Below are 20901 nucleotides of genomic sequence, written 5' to 3'. Positions count from 1 at the left end.
ATCCTCCAAAGTGATTAATTGTTACACCAACCCACCAGATAAGTTCTACCCTGTTTGCCTTCCTGATATCTCCAGCCCAAGAAACACTGCCTCACTGTACATGATGAGAGGAAAACAAAAGAAGCGATGTAGCTGGGAAATACAGACCTGTGAATAGAGAACAACACTGGTGGATTCAGTATCTTATAGAAGTAGATTCAAAATATAATATTAATTTTTATAACTGTTACTTATAATTGGCATAATCAAAAAGCCAAAACGTAACATGGCTCAAAGTACTTTGAGATGGCCTTTGGTAAGGTAATAATCTTAATAGTTTGGTTTTCTTTTTCATTTTAACTTGTTAGTGGTATATAGAATAAAATAGATTTTAGAAGTACTGGCTTCTGTATATCCAGAACATTACTAAGTTCACTTATGGACTCTAGTATTTAATTTATACATTCTTTTGCATTTTCTATTTAACATAATTATATCATCTATGCTTATGTTTTTCTTTATAATGCATATGTGTATATATATATTTCTACTTGCCTTACTGCACTAAGATATCTAAAATATTGTTCAGTAGCTTATATATAAACATATAATATTACCTACCAATTTGCATTTTGTGTTAGGCAGAGTTCTTTAGAGAAACAAAATCAGGATACTTACGATTTTATAGGTAGATAGATAGATTTATACAGCAAGAAGGAATACAACAGCTGATTAGTCCACACAGTACAGAGGCTCAGTTTAACTCACTTTCATGGAACAGTTAATATACTGGAAGTCCTTCAACTCATGTGGGCTGCCGAATCCAAGGTCAAGGAGGCAGTCAACAGAGTCTTCCCTCAGTCAAGGCAGCAGACAGCAGGGTGGGTCCGCAACAGTCAGTAGCTCGGGTATCTCAGTGAAGTTGGCAGGCCCCATGGGATCTCCATTCAAGCACGGTGACAAGATCCACCAGCCTCATTCTCCAGCCGTGAATTCACCAGCAGTGTGGTGAAGAATGTCTCAAAGGATCCTCAAGCTCTAGCTACACAATCCCTGGGTTGGCTTGGCTCACAGGTAGTATAGCTCACAGGTTGAGGCGGAGAACTATCTGGGCCGATCACCAGGGAGCAAGAGAGAGATGGGAATGCCACCTGTCTTTATTTATTTCAATAGTCCCCCAGTGAAACTCCGCCCACATGCTCCTATTGGTCCAATTGGCACATTTATTCTAACAATACAAAGTTTATTTAACATTAGAAAATCACAATAATTTTTCATATTAACAGATTGAAGGAGAACAAATAATCTAAATAACTCAATATGTGTAAAAATTTTGGATAAAATTAGCATTTATTATTTAAAAAGAAAAACTCTTGGCAAGTTTATGGAGGAAGAACTTTTCCCCCTTTTTTCATTTATTTATTTCTTGATCATTGGTTTTCTTTTCTTTTTTTTTTTTAATCATTTTATTGGAGGCTCATGCAACTCTTATCACAGTCCATGCAAACATCAATTGTGTAAAGCACATTTGTACATTCGTTGCTGTTATCTTCTCAAAACCTTTGCTTTCCACTTATTCCCTTGGCATCGGCTCTTCATTTTTCCCCCTCCCTCCCCACTCCCCACTTCCTCATGTACCCCTTGATAATGTATAAATTATTATTTTGTCTTATCTTACACTGTCCAACTTCTCCCTTCACCCACTTTTCTGTTGTCTGTCCCCCAGGAAGGAGGTTATATGTAGATCCTTATAATCAGTTCCCCTTTCCACCCCACCTTCCCTCCACCCTCCTGGTATCGCCACTCTCACGACTGGTCCTGAAGGGATTATCCATCCTGGAGTCCCTGTGTTTCCAGTTCCTATCTGCACCACTGTACATGCTCTGGTCTAACCAGGTTTGTAAGTTAGGATTGGGATCATGATAGTGGAGGGAAGGAACTAGAGGAAAGTTGAATGTTTCATTGTTGCTACACTGCACCCTGACTGACTCGTCTCCTCCCCGCGACTCTTCCGTAAGTGGATGTCCAGTTGCCTGCAGATGGGCTTTGGGTCCCCACTCCGCACTCCCCCTCAGTCACAATGAGGATTTTTTGTTCTTTGATGTCTGATACCTGATTCCTTAGACACCTCGTGATCGCGCAGGCTGGTGGGCTTCTTCCATGTGGGCTTTGTTGCTTCTGAGCTAGGTGGCCGCTTGTTTACCTTCAAGCCTTTAAGACCCCAGGCACTATATCTTTTGATAGCCGGGCTCCATCAGCTTTCTTCACCACATTTGCTTATGTACCTGCTTTGTCTTCAGCGATCGTGTTAGGAAGGTGAGCATCGTGGAATGCCAGTTTAATAGAACAAAGTATTCTTGCATTGAGGGAGTACTTGAGTCGAGGCTCAATGTCCATCTGCTACCTTCATACTAAACTTATAAATACATGCACATAAATCTATTTCCCCATCCTCATATATAAATATATTTACATATGTACATGCCTTTATTTACACCTCTATAAATGCCATTTGCCTTTTAGCTCTTTCCTCTATTTCTTTTTACTTTCCTCTTGTCCCACTATCATGCTCAGCCTTCATTCAAGTTTCAGTATTTCCTCTCGGTTACATTACCCTTGATCACACCCTACCAGGCCTCCCACACCCTCCTCACCACCGATTTGGATTACTTGTTGTTCCCTTGTCCTGGGTTTGTTAACACCAGAGGAAGAACCTCTTAATCAAAAGTGACAGCAAGAAACTATGGTGAACATCACACTTGTGGGTGAAATGTGGAACATTTTATATTTGAAATAAGGATTAAGAATGTCCTCTACTGCGCAATGTCTTCAATGTTTTTACTTGGTTTTGTTTTTGCTTTGGAACCAGGTTATTCAAAGAATATTCTACACAGTCAACAGATCATGGAGTGGAAAAATCACTTCAACAGAGATAAGAAAGAGCAACTTTTTGCAAGTATGCCTCACCTTGGAACTCAAATAGAAAGAGCAATTTAAATAATATTGTTATTTACATCATTTAAGGGATATTTGCATGTTCACTGTACGCAGAGCACTATTGGTATCTTCAGTCATTAAGTATTTATCCACTATTTAAAGACCCTGGGGTGAGTTACTCAGATAAAGATAAATTGCTATGGACTGTGGACCCAAGGAAAGAAGGCTCTGAGCCATTCCAGGCTTGGGAAATTCTGCAGAGATGTGTAAAGATTGCAGTGTAAATGCTTCACTGAAGAACTCCCAGTGACCTTGGCCTTGGCAGATATTGAGAAGTTACTGAGATAAATATTGCAAGGAAGGGGGAGTCCAGCTAAAAGAAGCAGGATAAACAAAGTCACAGGAGCGTGCAATCATTATCTTATGAAACTGAAAAGTAGTCTTCAGGGCCAAAGAGCAGGCTTCACAAGAGAGTGACCCCAGATGAGGCTGGAAGGATGCTCTAGGGCCAGGTTGAAGAAAGCCTTGCAGAAGAAATGCTTCCAAGCATTTGGAATTGATCCTTTCAGCAATGACTCTTATCTAGCACCTGCTGAAGGAAAATGCTCACATTTCCTCGTATGAAAATTAAGTTTCATTCCATTATTTAATTTATTTTATCAAATGAGAGATTAAAAAGTATTGCCCACTGTGGGAGCCTTTCATTGAATTTGCTTTCATGCCTGATTAAGTATCTATAAACCAAAAAAAAGTAGACCTATTCTCAATAGTACCTTGTTTACCTTTGTTTTTTCCTCTCTCCCTCTCTGTCTTCAGCTGAGATGATAAAGATTTGGAAAAATTAGCTATCCATGATGGACATATACAAACATTTTTATTCTAAATATAACAGTCATCATCACAATCATTGTTAATAGTTATTGAACACCTGATGCCTGTTTGGTTTCTCAGTAGTTATGGGACAGGTTAGGATAGTAATTTCATTAAAGAAGCTGGTGGCTGTGAATCAGCATTGACTAAAAGGTAGTGATTGAGTTCACACGTTAACTGATAATAATAACCCCTTACACCCCTGAGGCACATTAGAGTTTCTGAATCATTATTATTATACATATTATTTTTCTGATGATGAAATTTGAGGCACAAAAATGGGACTTAAATAAGACCATACAACAAGTAAGTTACTGGACTAGAAGTAATATTCAAGTGTTCTGCTTCTTAAAGCATGATTTAGTTTCTTCTATGGTTCCCTCTCTACCTTTCTCCTTAGTCTTCCTCTTAGTACATGAATACATGCTCACAAAATGCTCAAATAGTCTGAACACATCTACCGTAAGAAGCAGAAGTCTTTATCTCCCCATCCTACTATTCCACGCCTTTTCCAAGAGTAAACCCATATTATCTGCGGTTTTATTCCATTAAGTATGTTGAATGTGTACTGAGAATATAGTTTCATTTTGTGTTTTTGTTTTATAGATTTTTTTTATTTGGAGTCATACTATTCTTTTAAACTTGCAGGGGTTTTTTACTTAAAAATATGTATTGTTCTACTTGAATCACATAAATCTATCTCATTTTTTAAACGACTGCATAATATTCCATTGCATGATTTAATGAACAATAATTTAGTGAACATCCTTGTATTTTCCTTTAATATGCACATGAGTAACAATGTCTCTAGAATAGACAGTCAGGCAGAAATCAGGATTCAAATCATATGTACATTTCAGTTTGTTAGATCCAAGTGGCCTTTCTGAAAGGCTATACTAATTCATATTTCCACTTATATCCTTAACAACACTTTCCTTTGGTGTAAAAACCACTTTTCTTTTTCATTTTCCTTTATAATAATGAAGTTACAAAATATCTTTATGAGATTGACTGACTTTGCTAAGCATTAGATGCTCTAATTTGGTCCATGTCTTAGGTGTTTGACAGACTCATCATTGTTTGGGGTTGGCAGATATCTGTTCATGGTTTTCATTTTTATTTTATAATCAGTTATGCCTATTTTTCATTCTATGCCAGCCCAGCTCATCTCACTGCCATCGAGTCAGTTCTAAGTCATGGCCACAGTGAGACTGACCCTTTGGGTTCTGAGGCTTTAAATCTTTATAAGAACAGAAGCTTCATCTTTCTCCAGTAGAGTGACGGGTGGGTTCAAACTTCTGGCTTTGCAGTTAGCAGTCCCGCTCATAACCCATGCTCGTAACCAAGGCTCCTTTTTAGGCTGACTCGTGGTGGAAATGGTAGCACCTTGCTTTCTCGGGATTTATTTTATTAAAAGTATGCCACTTTATACACTTCAAAGGCCTTTTTTTTTTCAATCGTTTTATTAGGGGCTCATACAACTCTTATCACAAATCCATATATACATCAATTGTGTAAAGCACATTTGTACATTCGTTGCCCTAATCATTCTCGAAACATTTCCACTCCACTTAAGCCCCCGGGGCATTAGGTCTTCATTTTTCCCCTCCCTCCCCGCTCCCCCCTCCCTCATGAGCCCTTGATAATTTATAAATTATTATTTTGTCATATCTTGCCTGTCCGACATCTCCCTTCACCCACTTTTCTGTTGTCTGTCCCCCAGGGAGGGGGTCACATATAGTTCCTTTTAATCGGTTCCCTCTTTCCAACCCACTCTCACTCTATCCTCCCAGTATCGCCACTCACACCACTGGTCCTGAAGGGATCATCCGCGCTGGATTCCCTGTGTTTCCAGTTCCTATCTGTACCAGTGTACATCCTCTGGTCTAGCCAGACTTGCAAGGTAGAATTTGGATCATGATAGTGGGGGCGGGGAGGAAACATTTAGGAACCCAAGGAAAGTTTTATTTTTCATCGTTGCTGCATCGCTCCCTGACTGGCTGGTCTCCTCCCCGAGATAGAGGCCATTTTGTAAAAGAAAAATGTACACTCAAGTTTGAGAAACAAGAAAAAATATACTTTACCACCCTAGTACAATTACTATCATCTTTGCATATGTTCTCCTACTCTCCTTCATGCACAAATAAGGGTTTTGGATTTTTACCTTAATGGTACAGTATTATATACTTTGTACTTCCCACATCATGATTTTTCCTTGTTTCTGTATAAACTTTATATAATTTTTCTAACTGAAAAATATTCCATCGGGTATATTTACCATAATTTGGTCATCTTTTTCAGTTTGCAAAGCAGTGTGGTTTTCCATTCTTAAATAATTTTTTATCGGTGTAATAAATTTGTATAATGAAATAACCCTTTGTCTCTTAAAAAGTTTTTCACCTTAAATTTTTATTTTCTATTGATATTGACATATGTATTATTTTGTTATTGCATTTGCTTGGTTTGTCTTTTTTCTTTTATTTTCCCACCTCCACTCCCTCCATAGTTTCCTATCCCTTTCCTTCCCCCACCCTCTACCCCAACCTCCAACCTTGGCCTCGCAGTCTTGAAAGTCTTGTCCTTTGTTGTAAGAAGCTCTTTTCTTTTTCATTTTCCTTCATAATAATGATGTTATAAAAATCTTTATGAGATTGACTGACTTTGCTAAGCATAATAAGCTCTAACTTTGTCCATGTCTTAAGGTGTTTGACAGATTTGTCATTGTTTGGGGTTAGTATATATTTGTCCATCTTTTTCATTTTTATTTTTAATCTTTTGAGGTTTAGCGCCTATATACAGCATATATCTAGATCTGAGTTTTGGGTTCAGTTTTCATACTCAATTTGAAAGTCTTTCAATATGGAATTTAACTCATTCACCTGTATTGTGCTAATGGATGTATCTGATATTATTTCTATCATTTTTTTCTGCTTCCTAAGCTGCTTTATGGTTTATTTTCATTTTCTTTATGAATCTTTGATTTTAGAAAATGTCTTCATTTATCAGCCACCCCACCCACCCTTACCACCCCCCAAAAATGAAAAAGCTCCACCTAGTGGAGCTTTTATAATACACATTTTTCCCGCTAGGCAAGCATCAAGCAACTCACTCTGAGTTAGTGCACCCAGTGGCATTGCCTGGGCAGCTTCTCTCTGGTCACAGTGAATTTTTTCATAAAAACAGTTCCGCTCAAACCTGTTTATTTTTGTGATGGCTGATTTAAGAAAACAGTAGGCTGATTTAAGAAAACAGTATGCCACTGTGAAATTGTTTCCTGCTTGGGAAAAATGTAGCAGAAACTGCTGTGGTATTGAACATACCTTACAAGAACAGTGCTATGGGAAAAACGCAAGTGTATGAGTATCAATTGATGACAAACCTCATTCTGGATATCCGTCAACTTCCCAAACAGATGAAAATGTCAACTCATAGTACATTTGGAGCTTGTTCCACCAGGTCAGACACCTAATCAAGCTTTCTATTTAGAGGTTCTGAAAAGATGTGTGTGACCCCCAAAAAAGGCCTGATTTGTGGCAGATGGGGGACTGGTTTTGCCACCACGACAATGCACCATCTCAGTGCCCCAGTTTGGGGCAAAACAGTATGCCTCTCTTGCCCCATGTACCTTATTTACCAGACCTCGCTCTGTGTAGCTTCTTTTTGTTTCCGTGAATGAAGGACATGAAAGGACAGAGATTTGACAACCATAGAAGAAGTGAAGAAAAAAAAAAAACGAAGGACAAGCTGTCAGCCATCCAAATAGATGAGTTTGAAAAATGTTTCCAAGAATGTTTTCTCAGATTTGACAGATGTATTAAGTGTAATGGAAAGTACATTGAGGGTAATTAAGTTTTGTAAAAAAAAAAAATTTAATACATAGTTTTGTGTTTGAGTTACACAATTTCATGTCAACTTGATAAAAGGATGAAGGGGTGGAGTCTAGCCTATCAATCAGCTCACTGCTTGATTATTGCTTCTTGTGGGAGTAGCGTTATCATGAGGATTCTGGGAACTTCCTCTCTTGATTCTGCCACCAGAACAGGAGGGCCACATTCTCTCTCTGTCTCTGCCACGCCTTCCTGTTGACAAATCATACAGAGCCACACCGATAGCAGTCAGAATCCTGGAGATGCATCCACTGCCATTGGATCCATAGGACTCATCCTATGATCTTACTGCATTCAACATCATTATATGTGCTCCATGAGTCTGAAGAGGAATTCATGGCTAATATCAGACTTACGGGCTAATATAAAACTTATGAACTTGCTCTGGACTGAGCGGGAGTGTTGTTGTTTTTTTAATTATTTTATTGGGGGCTCTTACAGCTCGTATCACAATCCATACATACATCCATTGTGTCAAGCACATTTATGCATATGTTGTCATCATCATTTTCAAAATATTTTCTTTCTACTTGAGCCCTTGGCATCAGCTCCTCATTTCCCCCATGACCCACCCTCCCTCCCTCTTGAACCCTGATAATTTATAAATTATTGTTATTCTTCGTGTCTTACACTGACAGATGTCTCCCTTCTCCACTTTTCTGTTGTCTATCTCCCCCCATCTTCCCCTTCCCCTCCTGGTATCACTACTCTCATTATTGGTCCAGAGGGGTTTATCAGTCCTGGAATCCCTGTGTTGGGAGCTCTTATCTGTAGGAGTGTACATGCTCTGGTCTAGTCAGATTTGTAAGGTAGAATTGAGGTCAGGATGGGGTGGGGGGGTGGAGTAGGATTAAAGAACTAGAGGAAAGTTGTATGTTTCATCACTGCTACACCACACCCTGACAGGTTCATCTCTTCCTTGTTACCCTTCAGTAAGAGGATGTCCAATTTTCTACAGATGGGCTTTGGGTCTCCACTCCATGCACCCCCTCATTCACATTGATATGAGTTTTTGTTCTGGGTCTTAGATGCCTGACACCTGATCCCATTGACACCTCACGATCACACAGGCTGGTGTGCTTCTTTGTTTCTTCTCAGCGAGATGGCCGCTTGTTTATCTTCAAACCTTTTACACCCCAGACACTATATATCTTTTGATAGTCGAGTACCATCAACTTTCTTCACCACATTTGCTTATGCACCCATTTTGTCTTCAGCGACCATGTCAGGAAGCTCAGCATCATGGAATGACAAGTTATTAGAACAAAGTGTTCTTGCATTGAGGGAGTACTTGAGTAGAGGCCCAACGTCCGTCTGCTACCTTAATACTTAACATATAAGCATATGTACATAGATCTATTTCCCTACAGTTATATATAAATATATTTACATATGTCCATACCTGTATTTAGACATCTATAAATGTCCTTTGCCTCCTAGTTCTTTTCTATATGTCCTTTTACTTTCCTGTAGTCCCACTATCATGTTCGATCTTCATTGGGGTTTCAGTAATTCCTCTCTGTTACATTGCCCTTGATTAAGCCTCACCAGGCGTCCTACACCCTTCTCGCCATCAATTTTAGATCACGTGTTCCCTTGTCCCTGGGTTGGTTGACACTCTCCCGTGTCCCCCTGGAACCATCGGTCCTCTTGTTTTCTCTCCTCTGAATTGTTTATCCTGCATATCTTATCTAGATAGACATGCAGAGACAATAATAAGTGCAAAAATAAGGCAAAGCCAAACAAAACAACAAAGGAAGACAAAACAAAACAAAAAAACAAGTAACAACAACAACAAAATACCAAGGACAAAAAAGGAAAAGCCTATAAAAGTTCCAGGTCTGCTTGTTGACCTTTAGGAGTGTTTTCCAGTTGAGTCTGATGGGGTGCCACGGCCCCAAAGTCTATTTTTGGAATTCCCCGAGAACTTCATTGCTTTGTTCCCTTGCTGCTCTGTTGCATGCCCTTAGTGTTTCACCCCAGTGCCATGCGGTTAGATTGGGCATAATTCCCACACTGTGTCTCCAGTGTTGTCTCCGTAGCGCTATGGGTCAGCGAGGGACATCATGTCTCTTGGTGGGGCTGACCCTATGATCCTCTCTGTGCATGGGCTGCTCTAAGCAGGAATATCACCCATGGCATGTGGTGGGCCAGGATGTGATCCACTCTCTCTACTTCCCTCTTCATTTGCTCCTATGTGCTCTGATCTGATGTGCCTTTCTCCCGGGCCTGTAGTTTCAGTGCTGTCCTCTGAAGTGCATTATTCAAGGTGGGGGATGCGGGATGGTGGCAAGTAGTTGGGATTACGGCCAGCCCCATAGACCTCTCTATTGGTTCCCTGCTACATGCTGGTATATTGTATTCATGTCTTGGCACACCGGGTTGAAGCCTGGGGCTGGGATGTTTTATCGATGCATAATTACTTATTGATATAAAGTTCTTACACATATATGAGTGTCAATAAATTTGTTTCTCTAGTCAACCCAGTCTAATACACTTTGGAAAAAAAATTCCAGGTTTTTTGGGTACCCCTTCATATGTGTTCATTTGGTTGATCATAGCATTCTAGTTGAATAGTATTTGTTCTGGTGATTTTCCTAAGAGCACGGTGAGGTGAGGGAGACCAGGTGCACTTCCAGTTCAGAGCCTGATGGCTCTACCCCCTGTGCTTCCATACCATGCCACCATGTATCATCACAATCACATGCATCTAATGAAACTTCAAAAGTTCGTGGAAAACTGGAAATAAAATTAAATTAGTGGCATTTCCCCTCAAACTTTTTGACACCCCCTCATATGTCTGACCAACCTTTATAGTAAATTTAATTTAATTCTGAAAATCAAATTCTATATCAGAATGCCCACTGTTTATAATATCATGCTCACATAACTGAAACTTTAAGTGCAATGTTAGTTTGTGGCCATGTAGCTTAGCTGCTACCTGACTGTTCTGGGCTTGCTGGTCAGTAAACATCTGAACAGCTGTGGGCCCCTTGGTGATGGTTCTTCCTTCCCTCTGCTCGTGTACCCTTGCAGCCTCTAACCTCTTACAGAACTTAGTAAATGCTTATTGATTCGTCAGTTGGTTAAGTAGGTCACTTACTCAAGTTCCTGATTTGGTACCCAAATCAAAAATTTTAATTCCCTTTATACAAAACTTTTGCTAGACTATATACAATGGTCATAGGTAGGTTTTCATAAATTAATTGTTTTCTTCCTACCATTTCAGACTCTAGCCCTTTTGGAAGAAGAAGAAGATATAAACCAAATCACAGATTACTTCTCCTATGAACATTTCTATGTTATTTATTGTAAATTCTGGGAACTAGATAGTGACCATGACCTCTACATCAGCCAGAGTGATCTATCTCGATACAATGATCAGGGTGAGTGACTCTGTAAGTTAAGACTTGACCATTTCTGAGGATGACAGAAGTTATATGTATGTTTTCTGGTGGTGAATCAGTGAGATCCACACCTGTGCCAAGTGTATTTGTAAGAGAATATACTCGTATATGCAGCTTTAGAAATGTTCCCATTTAACAGCATCTCTATAAACCGCAAGGATGAAATGTTGTTGCTCATTTGGCAAGTTTTTTTTCCCTCTCAGACTCATGGATACTTGCTTTATAGAATCGAGTTCCAGAAAAGATTTTTTTTTAAGATAAATTTTGTGTGCTTTCTTTGGTTAGAAAATAAAATTGCCTATCACTTGATGTTACTCTTTTACTTATTTTTGCCCATTGTAAACTTAGAACCTGTTGCCTTTATGATTTAATATTCTAGCTAAGTACTATATATACAAGAGCAAATTAAAAAGTATTGCCTACTATGGCTCCAATTCATACATGCATGGGTTTATTTTTTTTTTTTTTAAACATGTTTGAGCATGCCTCTGCGGTCAGTGGATGGCTTTTGTCTCAGTCCCATTACGGTGTGTTCAAAAAAGGTCCAATCAAAGCAGCGGCTTCCAAGGAGATCAGCTGAGCCAGTGAAATTCAAGGCAGAGATCAGCTCAGAAAGTTATGACAACTGCTTTTTTTTTTTCATTCCAGGGGTAATCTTGATAGATTTTCCCAAAAGACCCAGGACAATCATGGGGGGGTTATTAGGAAGAAACCAAAAAAAGTAGAACAAACTCCCAACTCCTAATGATTCTATGAGGGATGCCAGAAACTGGCTATAAATCTTTACAAGATAGAAAGCTTCCTCTTTCTCCCTATTAGGAAAAGTTTTTCTGAAAGTGGAAAACTGGATTGGTGAGAAAAGGACCGGGAAATTTGTGCTGATGAATTTTTTCCATCACAAGGCACCAGACACTCTTTGAAGGTGGCAAGGACTGCCCTCCCGGAATTTCACTGGAAACCTCATCCCATCCACACGACAGCTCTGCTCTGCCCCCTGCAAACCTTTCCTTCCCCAAACTCAAAGAACATTTAAAGGAACACGATATGAGCCTTGAGGACAACAAAGTTGCCATTTTGGTGTGGTCTAAATAGAAGCGCACAGAATTCTTCAGCGAAATGTTAGAGACAGAACCACCACCTTCAGATACAAGACATGCCAAAAAATAACAGCTTCACATTTTAATGTTTTTGTTTAATAAAGGTTTCTCATTTGTAGCAATACTTCTTTACTTAACCTCATAAAGTCTTTTTCTCTCATGAGGTCATCCCGTTCGCTCCTTAAAAGTTTTCTCAGAGCAGTGTTTAAAGCAGCCTTTTAACCTTGTAAATAGAGCAGAGTACTGTCTTAAGTAAATGTTGAATTTTGCTTTTGTTGTTTTGTATGTCTGTGACTAATGGCAAGCATCCTAAGAAAATGAGATATTCATGGAGGGAGGGTGGGGTGGAAAGGGGGAACCGATTACAAGAATCTACATATAACCTCCTCCCTGGGGGATGGACAACAGAAAAGTAAGTGAAGGGAGATGTTGGACAGTGTAAGATATGACAAAATAGTAATTTATAAATTATCGAGGGTTCATGAGGGAGGGGGGAGGGGGAAGGAGAGAGAAAATGAGCTGATGCCAAGGGCTTAAGTGGAGAGCAAATGTTTTGCGAATGATGATGGCAACGGATGTACAAATGTGCTTTACACAATTGATATATGTATGGATTGTGATAAGAGTTGTATGAGCCCCCAATAAAATGATTGAAAGAAAATGAGGTATTCATAGGGGTATAGGGCAGTGTTATGAGCTGTGCACCTCCCCATTCCCGGTGACCAGTGGACAGATGATCTCGTTTAGCATGAGCCTGGCTCTGAGGGTCATGCACGACTCTCTGGGCTCTTTGAATAACCTTAACCAAATTAACAGACCCACTGCCATCAAGTGAATTTTGACCCATAACTACCTTACAGGGCATTGCAAAACTGCCCCTTGGGGTTTCCAATGTGGTATATCTTTATGGGATAGACTACCCCAACTTTGTCCTATGTGAACACTATGTGGTTGTTTTGAACCACCATCCTTTCAGTTAGCAACTAAGTTCTTGAACCTCTGCTCCAGCGGGGCTCCTTCATAGTTATGAATATAATCCATTGCCATCAAGTCCGTTAGATCTCATAGTAACATGATATAGGGTTCTGAGACTATAAATCTTTATGGGAGCAGGCTGGCTTTTCTTTCTCCCACCGATCAGCTGGTGGATTGGAACCATCAACCCAACACGTTGGCCACACCACTCAGTTACCATCGAGTTAAATCTGACTCACGGTGACACCATATGTGGAGTAGAATTGCTCATTCATCTTTCAAGGTTATAACCTGTCAGAAACAGATCACTTCAATATGATGTACTGGTGGGATGAAGTCCATAAAAGTAGGCTTCTTGGTCTGCATTATGAAGCTCTTGCACATAATTGCCCAATCACTAACCTGTCCTTAATTTATAGGCCAGCTGAGCAAGGACCTTCAGTTTTTAGGAGGCTAAATCTTTTCATGGGTTCAGATAACTTTAGTTTGGCATTCAATATCCTTTCCTTGCCTATGCACTTCTCTTTTTGTTAACTTCGTATAAATTATTAACACCACAAACCAGTGCACAGTAAAATCGAGGAGGTCTGTATGCACCCAGACTTTACTATGTGCCAAGCTTTGGTATATTTCCAGGTGTGACTGTACTGACACAGCTCTAGTTTTCTTCGGCCAAACTAATTTACCTTTCTGTTGTCTGTATTTAACTCCTGGCACACAAGGTTTAAGTACTTGGCTGCTGACTAGAAGGTCAATGGTCCAAGCCTACCAGGAAAATGTGGCTGTCTGCTTCCCTAAATATTACAGCCTTGGAAACTATGGGGCCGTTCTCCTTTTCCCTAGCAGCTCTATACCAGTTGGAGTGAAGTCAGTGGTAGTGGGGTTGGGTACCTCACTCTGCAGAAGAGTTCAATGTGGACAGCTGCTAATTCTCCAATGACTTGACAGTTCAGTGTGCATCTGTTGCCAGAGGCACTTTTTAAAGTATAGATTCCATCCTGCACCCTATCCCAATGCCTGAAGTCCCCAGGCATCTCTTTCTTTCTCTCTTTAACTAATAATGCCTTTAGTTATTCTGACCTTACAGTGAGGTATATTGCTGTAGTCTCAAGGATCCAGCACTAGTCCCGATCATCAAAAAGCACCATATTATCTTAGGATATATTTATCTCTTTCCTTGAACCAAACCTACTTAAGGAATTTTTAAACCCTGTGTTATATCCTGGACTTATATAAAAATGGGAATACAAGAAAAGGATGTTGATGGCGTCTTTGTTATCCTTTGTAGAAGTCTACTTGAAAGCACCACCCATATTCCTTTTTTTCCTACCATGTTATTTATTTTTTTTCTGTATGTAGAGTTCATTTACACACATTTTATATGTACTGTATCTGCAATGGTTTTGTTTTGTTTAATAGTTTTGTTGTCATATAACTCACATATCATACAATTTAATAGTTCAACCATAATAAGCAGAATTGTGCAATCATCACCACAATCAATTTCAGAAATTTTTAAAATTTCTTATACTAGTTGTTAACTCCCCATTTCCCCCCAACCTCCCCTGCCATGCCTAAGTAATTATTCATCCAGTTACTGCCTCTATAGATTTACCTATCCTGAATTTTATATACAGAAAATCTTATAAAAGAAACAAACCAAAAACAACAAAACACAGAAAACCCTAAATCGAAAAATAAGCAGAAAATGTTAGAAACTGAAACAACTTAAAAATTGGTCAAATGATACGTTGTTACATTTTAACTGTAAACTGCATCTGTTATAATCGACTTTGCAATGTTCTCTGTCTGATAGCAAGGCTATTCACATCCCTGGACTATGATCAGAGGGGATTCACTGGACGTTTAATGCATGGAAGGACCCTGCAAATGGATTTTGGCCTTCCACTGTCATCCATAGTCTTCTACAAACCAACCACCCATATTTTTACCCCAAGACCCTATACTAGGAACTGTACAATCAGTTCCCCTCCTAGAATAAAACTTGTCTTGTATAGAGGAATTTCTGTTCTTGTTCATGATGAGTAATAAGATTAATACAAATCCCATACATTTCATTTTCTACAAAGGTTTTGAAGCCCTTTGTATATTCATGTATATAACTACCTCAAGTTCTTCCAAAAATCATAATTATACATAAATAAAAGTTCGGCTATTCATTTTTTTTTTCTTACCTGTTTTAACTATTAATTCTCATCATGGAAGATTGCTGTGCTTTAGCTTATAGATAGTGAAAAGAAATTTGCCAAAAGTATGACCTTCATGGTGCATGTTTCTAATAGCTCTGTAATTTCTTATTACCTTTAGCCTCATCAAACAGGATTATTGAAAGGATATTCTCTGGAGCAGTAACAAGGTAAGAAGCCTCATTGGCACTTAAAAATTATCAATATTTTAACAATCTCATTTTAGCAATACTTCTCCCGTATTTTGACAGAAATACTGGGTCAAGTAATAAAGAAAATACATATGTCTTAACACAGGAGAGTGATTAAGATATATTAGTCTTACATTTAAATAAAGTTAACAGTTTGTGATCCTGCTAATTATTTGCACTTCAAATTAGAGGCCAGATTTATTTCCTTCTGATTTTCAAATGCCTCCTGGCTTTACCCTCTAACCTCTGGAAACAAGACATGCCTTTACAGTGTGATGGGTCTTTTATATGGCCTTTCTTGTAACTACCACTGAATGCCCGGGTGTGACTGTTCATTTAAGGTGAAGAAGAGACTACGTGGAGCACATTCTTTGGACCCTAGGTCCCTTTACTGGGAACCTCCTAGATCCAGGAAACAGCTAAAACAGCAAGAAGCGGTGAGAGAAATAGGAGCAGTAGAACCCGGAGACAGACTGCTCGGTGTAGCCCACAAAGCGAAGCATGCTGATAAGAGTACAGTGCCTCCAGGCACTTATGGGCAGAGTTGAAAAACTTTCTGACAGTTTCTTCAGCATGTTAGAGACCAGGCCTGCCCCAAAAGTCCAAGGAGCCAAGGACCAGAGAAAGGCCTTCCTCTGGGCATGCCTCAGAGAGGGCTATACTTACCCAAGAACTGTATCTTGAGCTTTCCTTATTCTGAATTATGTAACCTGTTACTTCCTTAATTGATTTACTAGTTGCAACAAGCACTCAAACAGTGCTGATCGAGGAGGGCTCAGGACAGAATAGTGTTTTGCTCTGTGTAACATGTGGCGGCTATGAGTCAGTACTGACTCCACGGCACCCAACAACAGCAGCATCCTACTACGTTTTTCCAAATAACTGTTCAACAAATTTTATTAGCACTGTCTTCTTCTGCTTCTCTCTGCTCCCAGGGGAAAAACAGTACAGGAAGAAGGAAGAATGAGCTATGCAGATTTTGTTTGGTTTTTAATCTCTGAGGAAGATAAAAGAAACCCCACCAGGTATGACTTCCAACTTTTCTTTGCCAAGATATAAGAGGGGCGCATGAGGCCTGGAAAGCTGCGATGTGTACTTAGTGAATAAGCCCTGGGGGGTCCAAGATGACGGTCTTTTGGGGGCTCTGAGGTAGGAATGAAACAGGCACTGAATCCACAGTCACAGCACCGAGAGCAGTGCAATACCCCGGAGACTCGGGTGACTGGCTTTGAGGGTAAGTAAGGCTAAGGGTAAATTAGACCAAGTAAGTGTTAATAGGGACATGGGAACAGACCTGAGCCTGTTCGCTGTTTTGCAGGCTTAATGGTTCAGTAATGAATTAGACAGGGAAAGAAAACAGCACAGGTAGGTCCTCATTCCTTTCATTAGAATAATTTCTCCCTTCCTTTGACACTTTCAAACATGCCTTCATTTGTACTCAGACATTATATGACCTTTCTCCACGCTCATCTGTCTCTTGTCTAAGCTAGAAATCTGAATCTCTCACTTTCTGTGGTGTAGATTGTACTGTGTGCTCAGGACCAAAGGAGAGGGTGAGGGTGCAGTCCTGGATGTGATTTGCAGGCAAAACGGGCTCTGCTGTCTAAATGCTCGTTCAAGGACCATCTAAAATGTTGAATGTATTGTTTGGAAATCATCTAAGTAGGAATAAAAATAATCCAGGAAACTTATTTGTAGCCCTGGTGGCATAGCAGGTTAATACATTGGGCTGCTAACCACAAGGTCAGCAGTTTGAAACCACCAGCTGCTCCTCATGAGAAAGTTGAGGCTATCAGTCTTGGAAACCCACAGGGGCAGTTCAGTACTGCCCTACAGGGTTGCTGTGAGTCAGAATCAAATCTATGACAGTGAATTTCTGAAGAGGAAAGTTATTCGATTATTTTTAAGTAACTTGATTTTCATTTCAAAGATAGTAATTTAATGTCCAATATGAGCATAAGAATATAAATTTTAATAATTATAGGCAACAACAAAAAACTCTGTCATTGAGTTGATGCCGATTCACAATGACCCTTCAGGACAGGGTCATATATTATATTGTTTGGTATATATTGTATAGTCATTTTTATTAACAGTTGATCTTTGAACAACACAGAAGTTAGGGGAAGTTGAAATAAGCTTATAACTTTTGGCCGCCCAAAAACTTACCTACTGATAGTCTACTACTCACCAGAATTATGTTATATGCATTATGCTGTACCCTTGTAAAAGCTGCATTGCAATACGAGATAAACAGATATTTTGCTAAAAGTATCATGTTTCCTGCACCTGCTGGAGGTAGCTGCAGCAATGACATCACCAATTGCCTTTTCTTTATTTACAGTGGTCCTTACACTGGATTAATTTCTCTGCTTCTTAGAAGCACTGCCAGCATCACTAGTGGCACTTCCAATGGTTTATGGTGAAAGGCTGATAGTACTGCAGTGAACACCAAAAAACGTACACAGAACTGCAAGAAATCATTTTTTACTGCATGACACAATTTACTGGAGAGAAACTGCTCCCACAGAAATGACTAGTGTCACAAACTCTTTAAAGTGGATACTCAGAGTGCTTGAGCTCACCACAATAGCAATAGGAAATGGCTACAGAATTCTTACAGTAATACTGTATGTACACTATAGTTAGCTTGTACAGTTAGGATTTAATACTGCATCTTTTTATGTACATTTATCTTGACTGTGAATGTGTTTAGTTTATGTGTATATTTGATAAATTGTTTATAATAATTTATATATTTTATGATAGTAAGTTGTGAAATATATTTACTACATATATATGAACATTTTGTGCATTCATGGAATACCTAACTTTTTTTATTTCTAGGCTGTACAATTCATAGATGAGCTTTTTCAAATTATCACAAATCTCCAATATACTTACTTAAAAATTTCGTCATATAAGTGGACCCTTGCAGTTCTAACCTGTTGTTCAAGGGTCAGCTGTGTACTGTTATATACTGTTGGGACATCTAAATTATTTCCACTGAATTAATTTTTTATTACCATATACTCCAAAATTTTAGGGTGTGTTCTCCTAAATATCCTCTCATACTTATGACTAAGTAGTTGTAATACCCGCAATTTTTTCTTTAGAAGACATTTCCAGAAAAGGAACTCCTCCTGATGCCCATGTCTCCCCTTCCTCTTCCAGTCGACTTCTCTCTCACTAGTATTCTCTCCCCCGGAAATGAAATGATAAACCGGATCATACAATACAGTATTTTTGACATTATTTTTCGCACAGCAGTATTAATTCATTAACCTATTATTTTGAATGTTTTGGTCGATTTGGTTAGATTACCTAATGTCAGAAAAATTAAGAATTACATGTTTTTCCTTTTATTGACTGTTTGATATTCTATTAACCTTCCCAATTTCATTCTTTTATATTTTTTTAATTATAGAAAATCTCTCCTCAAATACTTCATGCCATCCATTTATCTTTTTTTGTTTCTGAAATGCCAGTTATCCCACCTGCATTTCTGCCCTCTGTAGCCCTTTATTTTTCTCTTAATGTGAGTCTATTTCTATACTTTACTGTTTATTTTGTAATTGTATATCCTGATCACAAATCCATTGGTAGTGAGTTTGGGGTTAAAATAGTCCAGCCAATGGGGGACAGCACTGGAGACACTGTGCAGAAAGTGTGCCAGGTCTGCCCCATGCAAAGCAGGGTGAAACACAAAGGGCAGCAAGCAGAGAAAAGTAAGTAAGTTCCCAAGGAATCCTGAAAATAGACTTCTGACTTGGGGAACAGGGCTTTGACACCTCATCATACTTGATCATAAAACATACATAAGGATCAACAGACAGCCCTGGAACTATCTACTGGGGTTTTTTTCTTGATTTGGTTTGTTTGTTTGTTTGTTTGTTTTTCTTTTTCTTTTACTCTATGTCTATCTATATAAGATAGGTAGGACGAACAATCCCAAGGAGAAATCAGTGGGACCAGCGGTTCTGAGGGGATATGGGAGAGGAGAGGGTGAGGAGTGGAAGTGGGGAGCCAACAAACTCAGGGATAAGGGAACAACAGGAGATCTAAAATTGATGGCAAGGAGGCATACAATGCCTGGTGGGGGTTAATCAAGTGTAATGTATCCGAGAAGAATTACTGAGGGCCAAATGGAGGGTGAGCATGATAGTGGAATAGGAGGAAGGTGAAAGGAAATAGAGGAAATAAATAGGAGGCAAAAGCTATTTATAGAGGTGTAGCTATATAGGCATGCATATGTGTAAATATCTTAATTTATAATGAAAGGAATAGAGGCCAATGTACAGATATTTATATGTTAAGTATTAAGATAGCAGGAAGACTTTGGGCCTCTACTCAAGGCCTCCCTAAACATAAGAGCACTTTGTTCTAATAATCTGGCACTCTTTGATACTCTTGATATACCTTCCTGACATGATCACTGAAAACAAAATGGGTACATAAGCAAATGTGGTGGAGAGAGTGGATGGTGCCTGGCTATCAAAAGAGATAGCATCTGGTGTCTTAAAAGACTTGAAGTCAAACAAACAGTCATCTAGCAGGGAAGCAAATAAGCCTATATGGAAGAAGCACACCAGCCTTTGTGATCATGAGGTGTCACCAGTATCAGGTATCAAAATATCCAAAACAAACAACTATATCAATGCAAACGACAGGGGTTGGAGTAGAGACCCAAAGCCCATCTATAGACAATTGGATATCCCCTGACCAAAGGGTTATAGGAAGGGATGATTCAACCAAGGTGCAGTATAGTACCGACAAAACACACATCATTCTAGTTCCTGAATGGTTTCTGATCCCCCCCCCCCAGAGGGTGAGGGTGCAGTCCTGGATGTGATTTGCAGGCAAAACGGGCTCTGCTGTCTAAATGCTCGTTCAAGGACCATCTAAAATGTTGAATGTATTGTTTGGAAATCATCTAAGTAGGAATAAAAATAATCCAGGAAACTTATTTGTAGCCCTGGTGGCATAGCAGGTTAATACATTGGGCTGCTAACCACAAGGTCAGCAGTTTGAAACCACCAGCTGCTCCTCATGAGAAAGTTGAGGCTATCAGTCTTGGAAACCCACAGGGGCAGTTCAGTACTGCCCTACAGGGTTGCTGTGAGTCAGAATCAAATCTATGACAGTGAATTTCTGAAGAGGAAAGTTATTCGATTATTTTTAAGTAACTTGATTTTCATTTCAAAGATAGTAATTTAATGTCCAATATGAGCATAAGAATATAAATTTTAATAATTATAGGCAACAACAAAAAACTCTGTCATTGAGTTGATGCCGATTCACAATGACCCTTCAGGACAGGGTCATATATTATATTGTTTGGTATATATTGT

At 39.2% G+C, this 20901-nt stretch overlaps 1 protein-coding gene across 3 annotated transcripts in view; it reads left to right on the top strand.

The window, feature by feature from the left end:
* Window positions 1-20901, top strand: part of PPP2R3A (protein phosphatase 2 regulatory subunit B''alpha) — a 226071-nt gene that overhangs the window by 155377 nt on the left and 49793 nt on the right. For all 3 annotated transcript variants that reach the window (XM_004712102.2, XM_045287446.1, XM_004712103.3), the window contains 4 exons: window positions 2849-2935; window positions 10903-11059; window positions 15481-15529; window positions 16486-16575. In XM_004712102.2, coding sequence (XP_004712159.1) covers window positions 2849-2935; window positions 10903-11059; window positions 15481-15529; window positions 16486-16575 — 383 coding nt within the window. The remainder of the gene's footprint in view (window positions 1-2848; window positions 2936-10902; window positions 11060-15480; window positions 15530-16485; window positions 16576-20901) is intronic.

The sequence above is a fragment of the Echinops telfairi genome, unplaced genomic scaffold, assembly GCF_000313985.2.
Source record: "Echinops telfairi isolate 266 unplaced genomic scaffold, ASM31398v2 ScPeMD7_16;HRSCAF=60, whole genome shotgun sequence".
In the NCBI taxonomy this organism is placed as follows: Eukaryota; Metazoa; Chordata; class Mammalia; order Afrosoricida; family Tenrecidae; genus Echinops; species Echinops telfairi.
The sequence above is the reverse complement of the archived record's forward strand: the minus strand, read 5'-3'. Positions and strand labels throughout refer to the sequence as shown.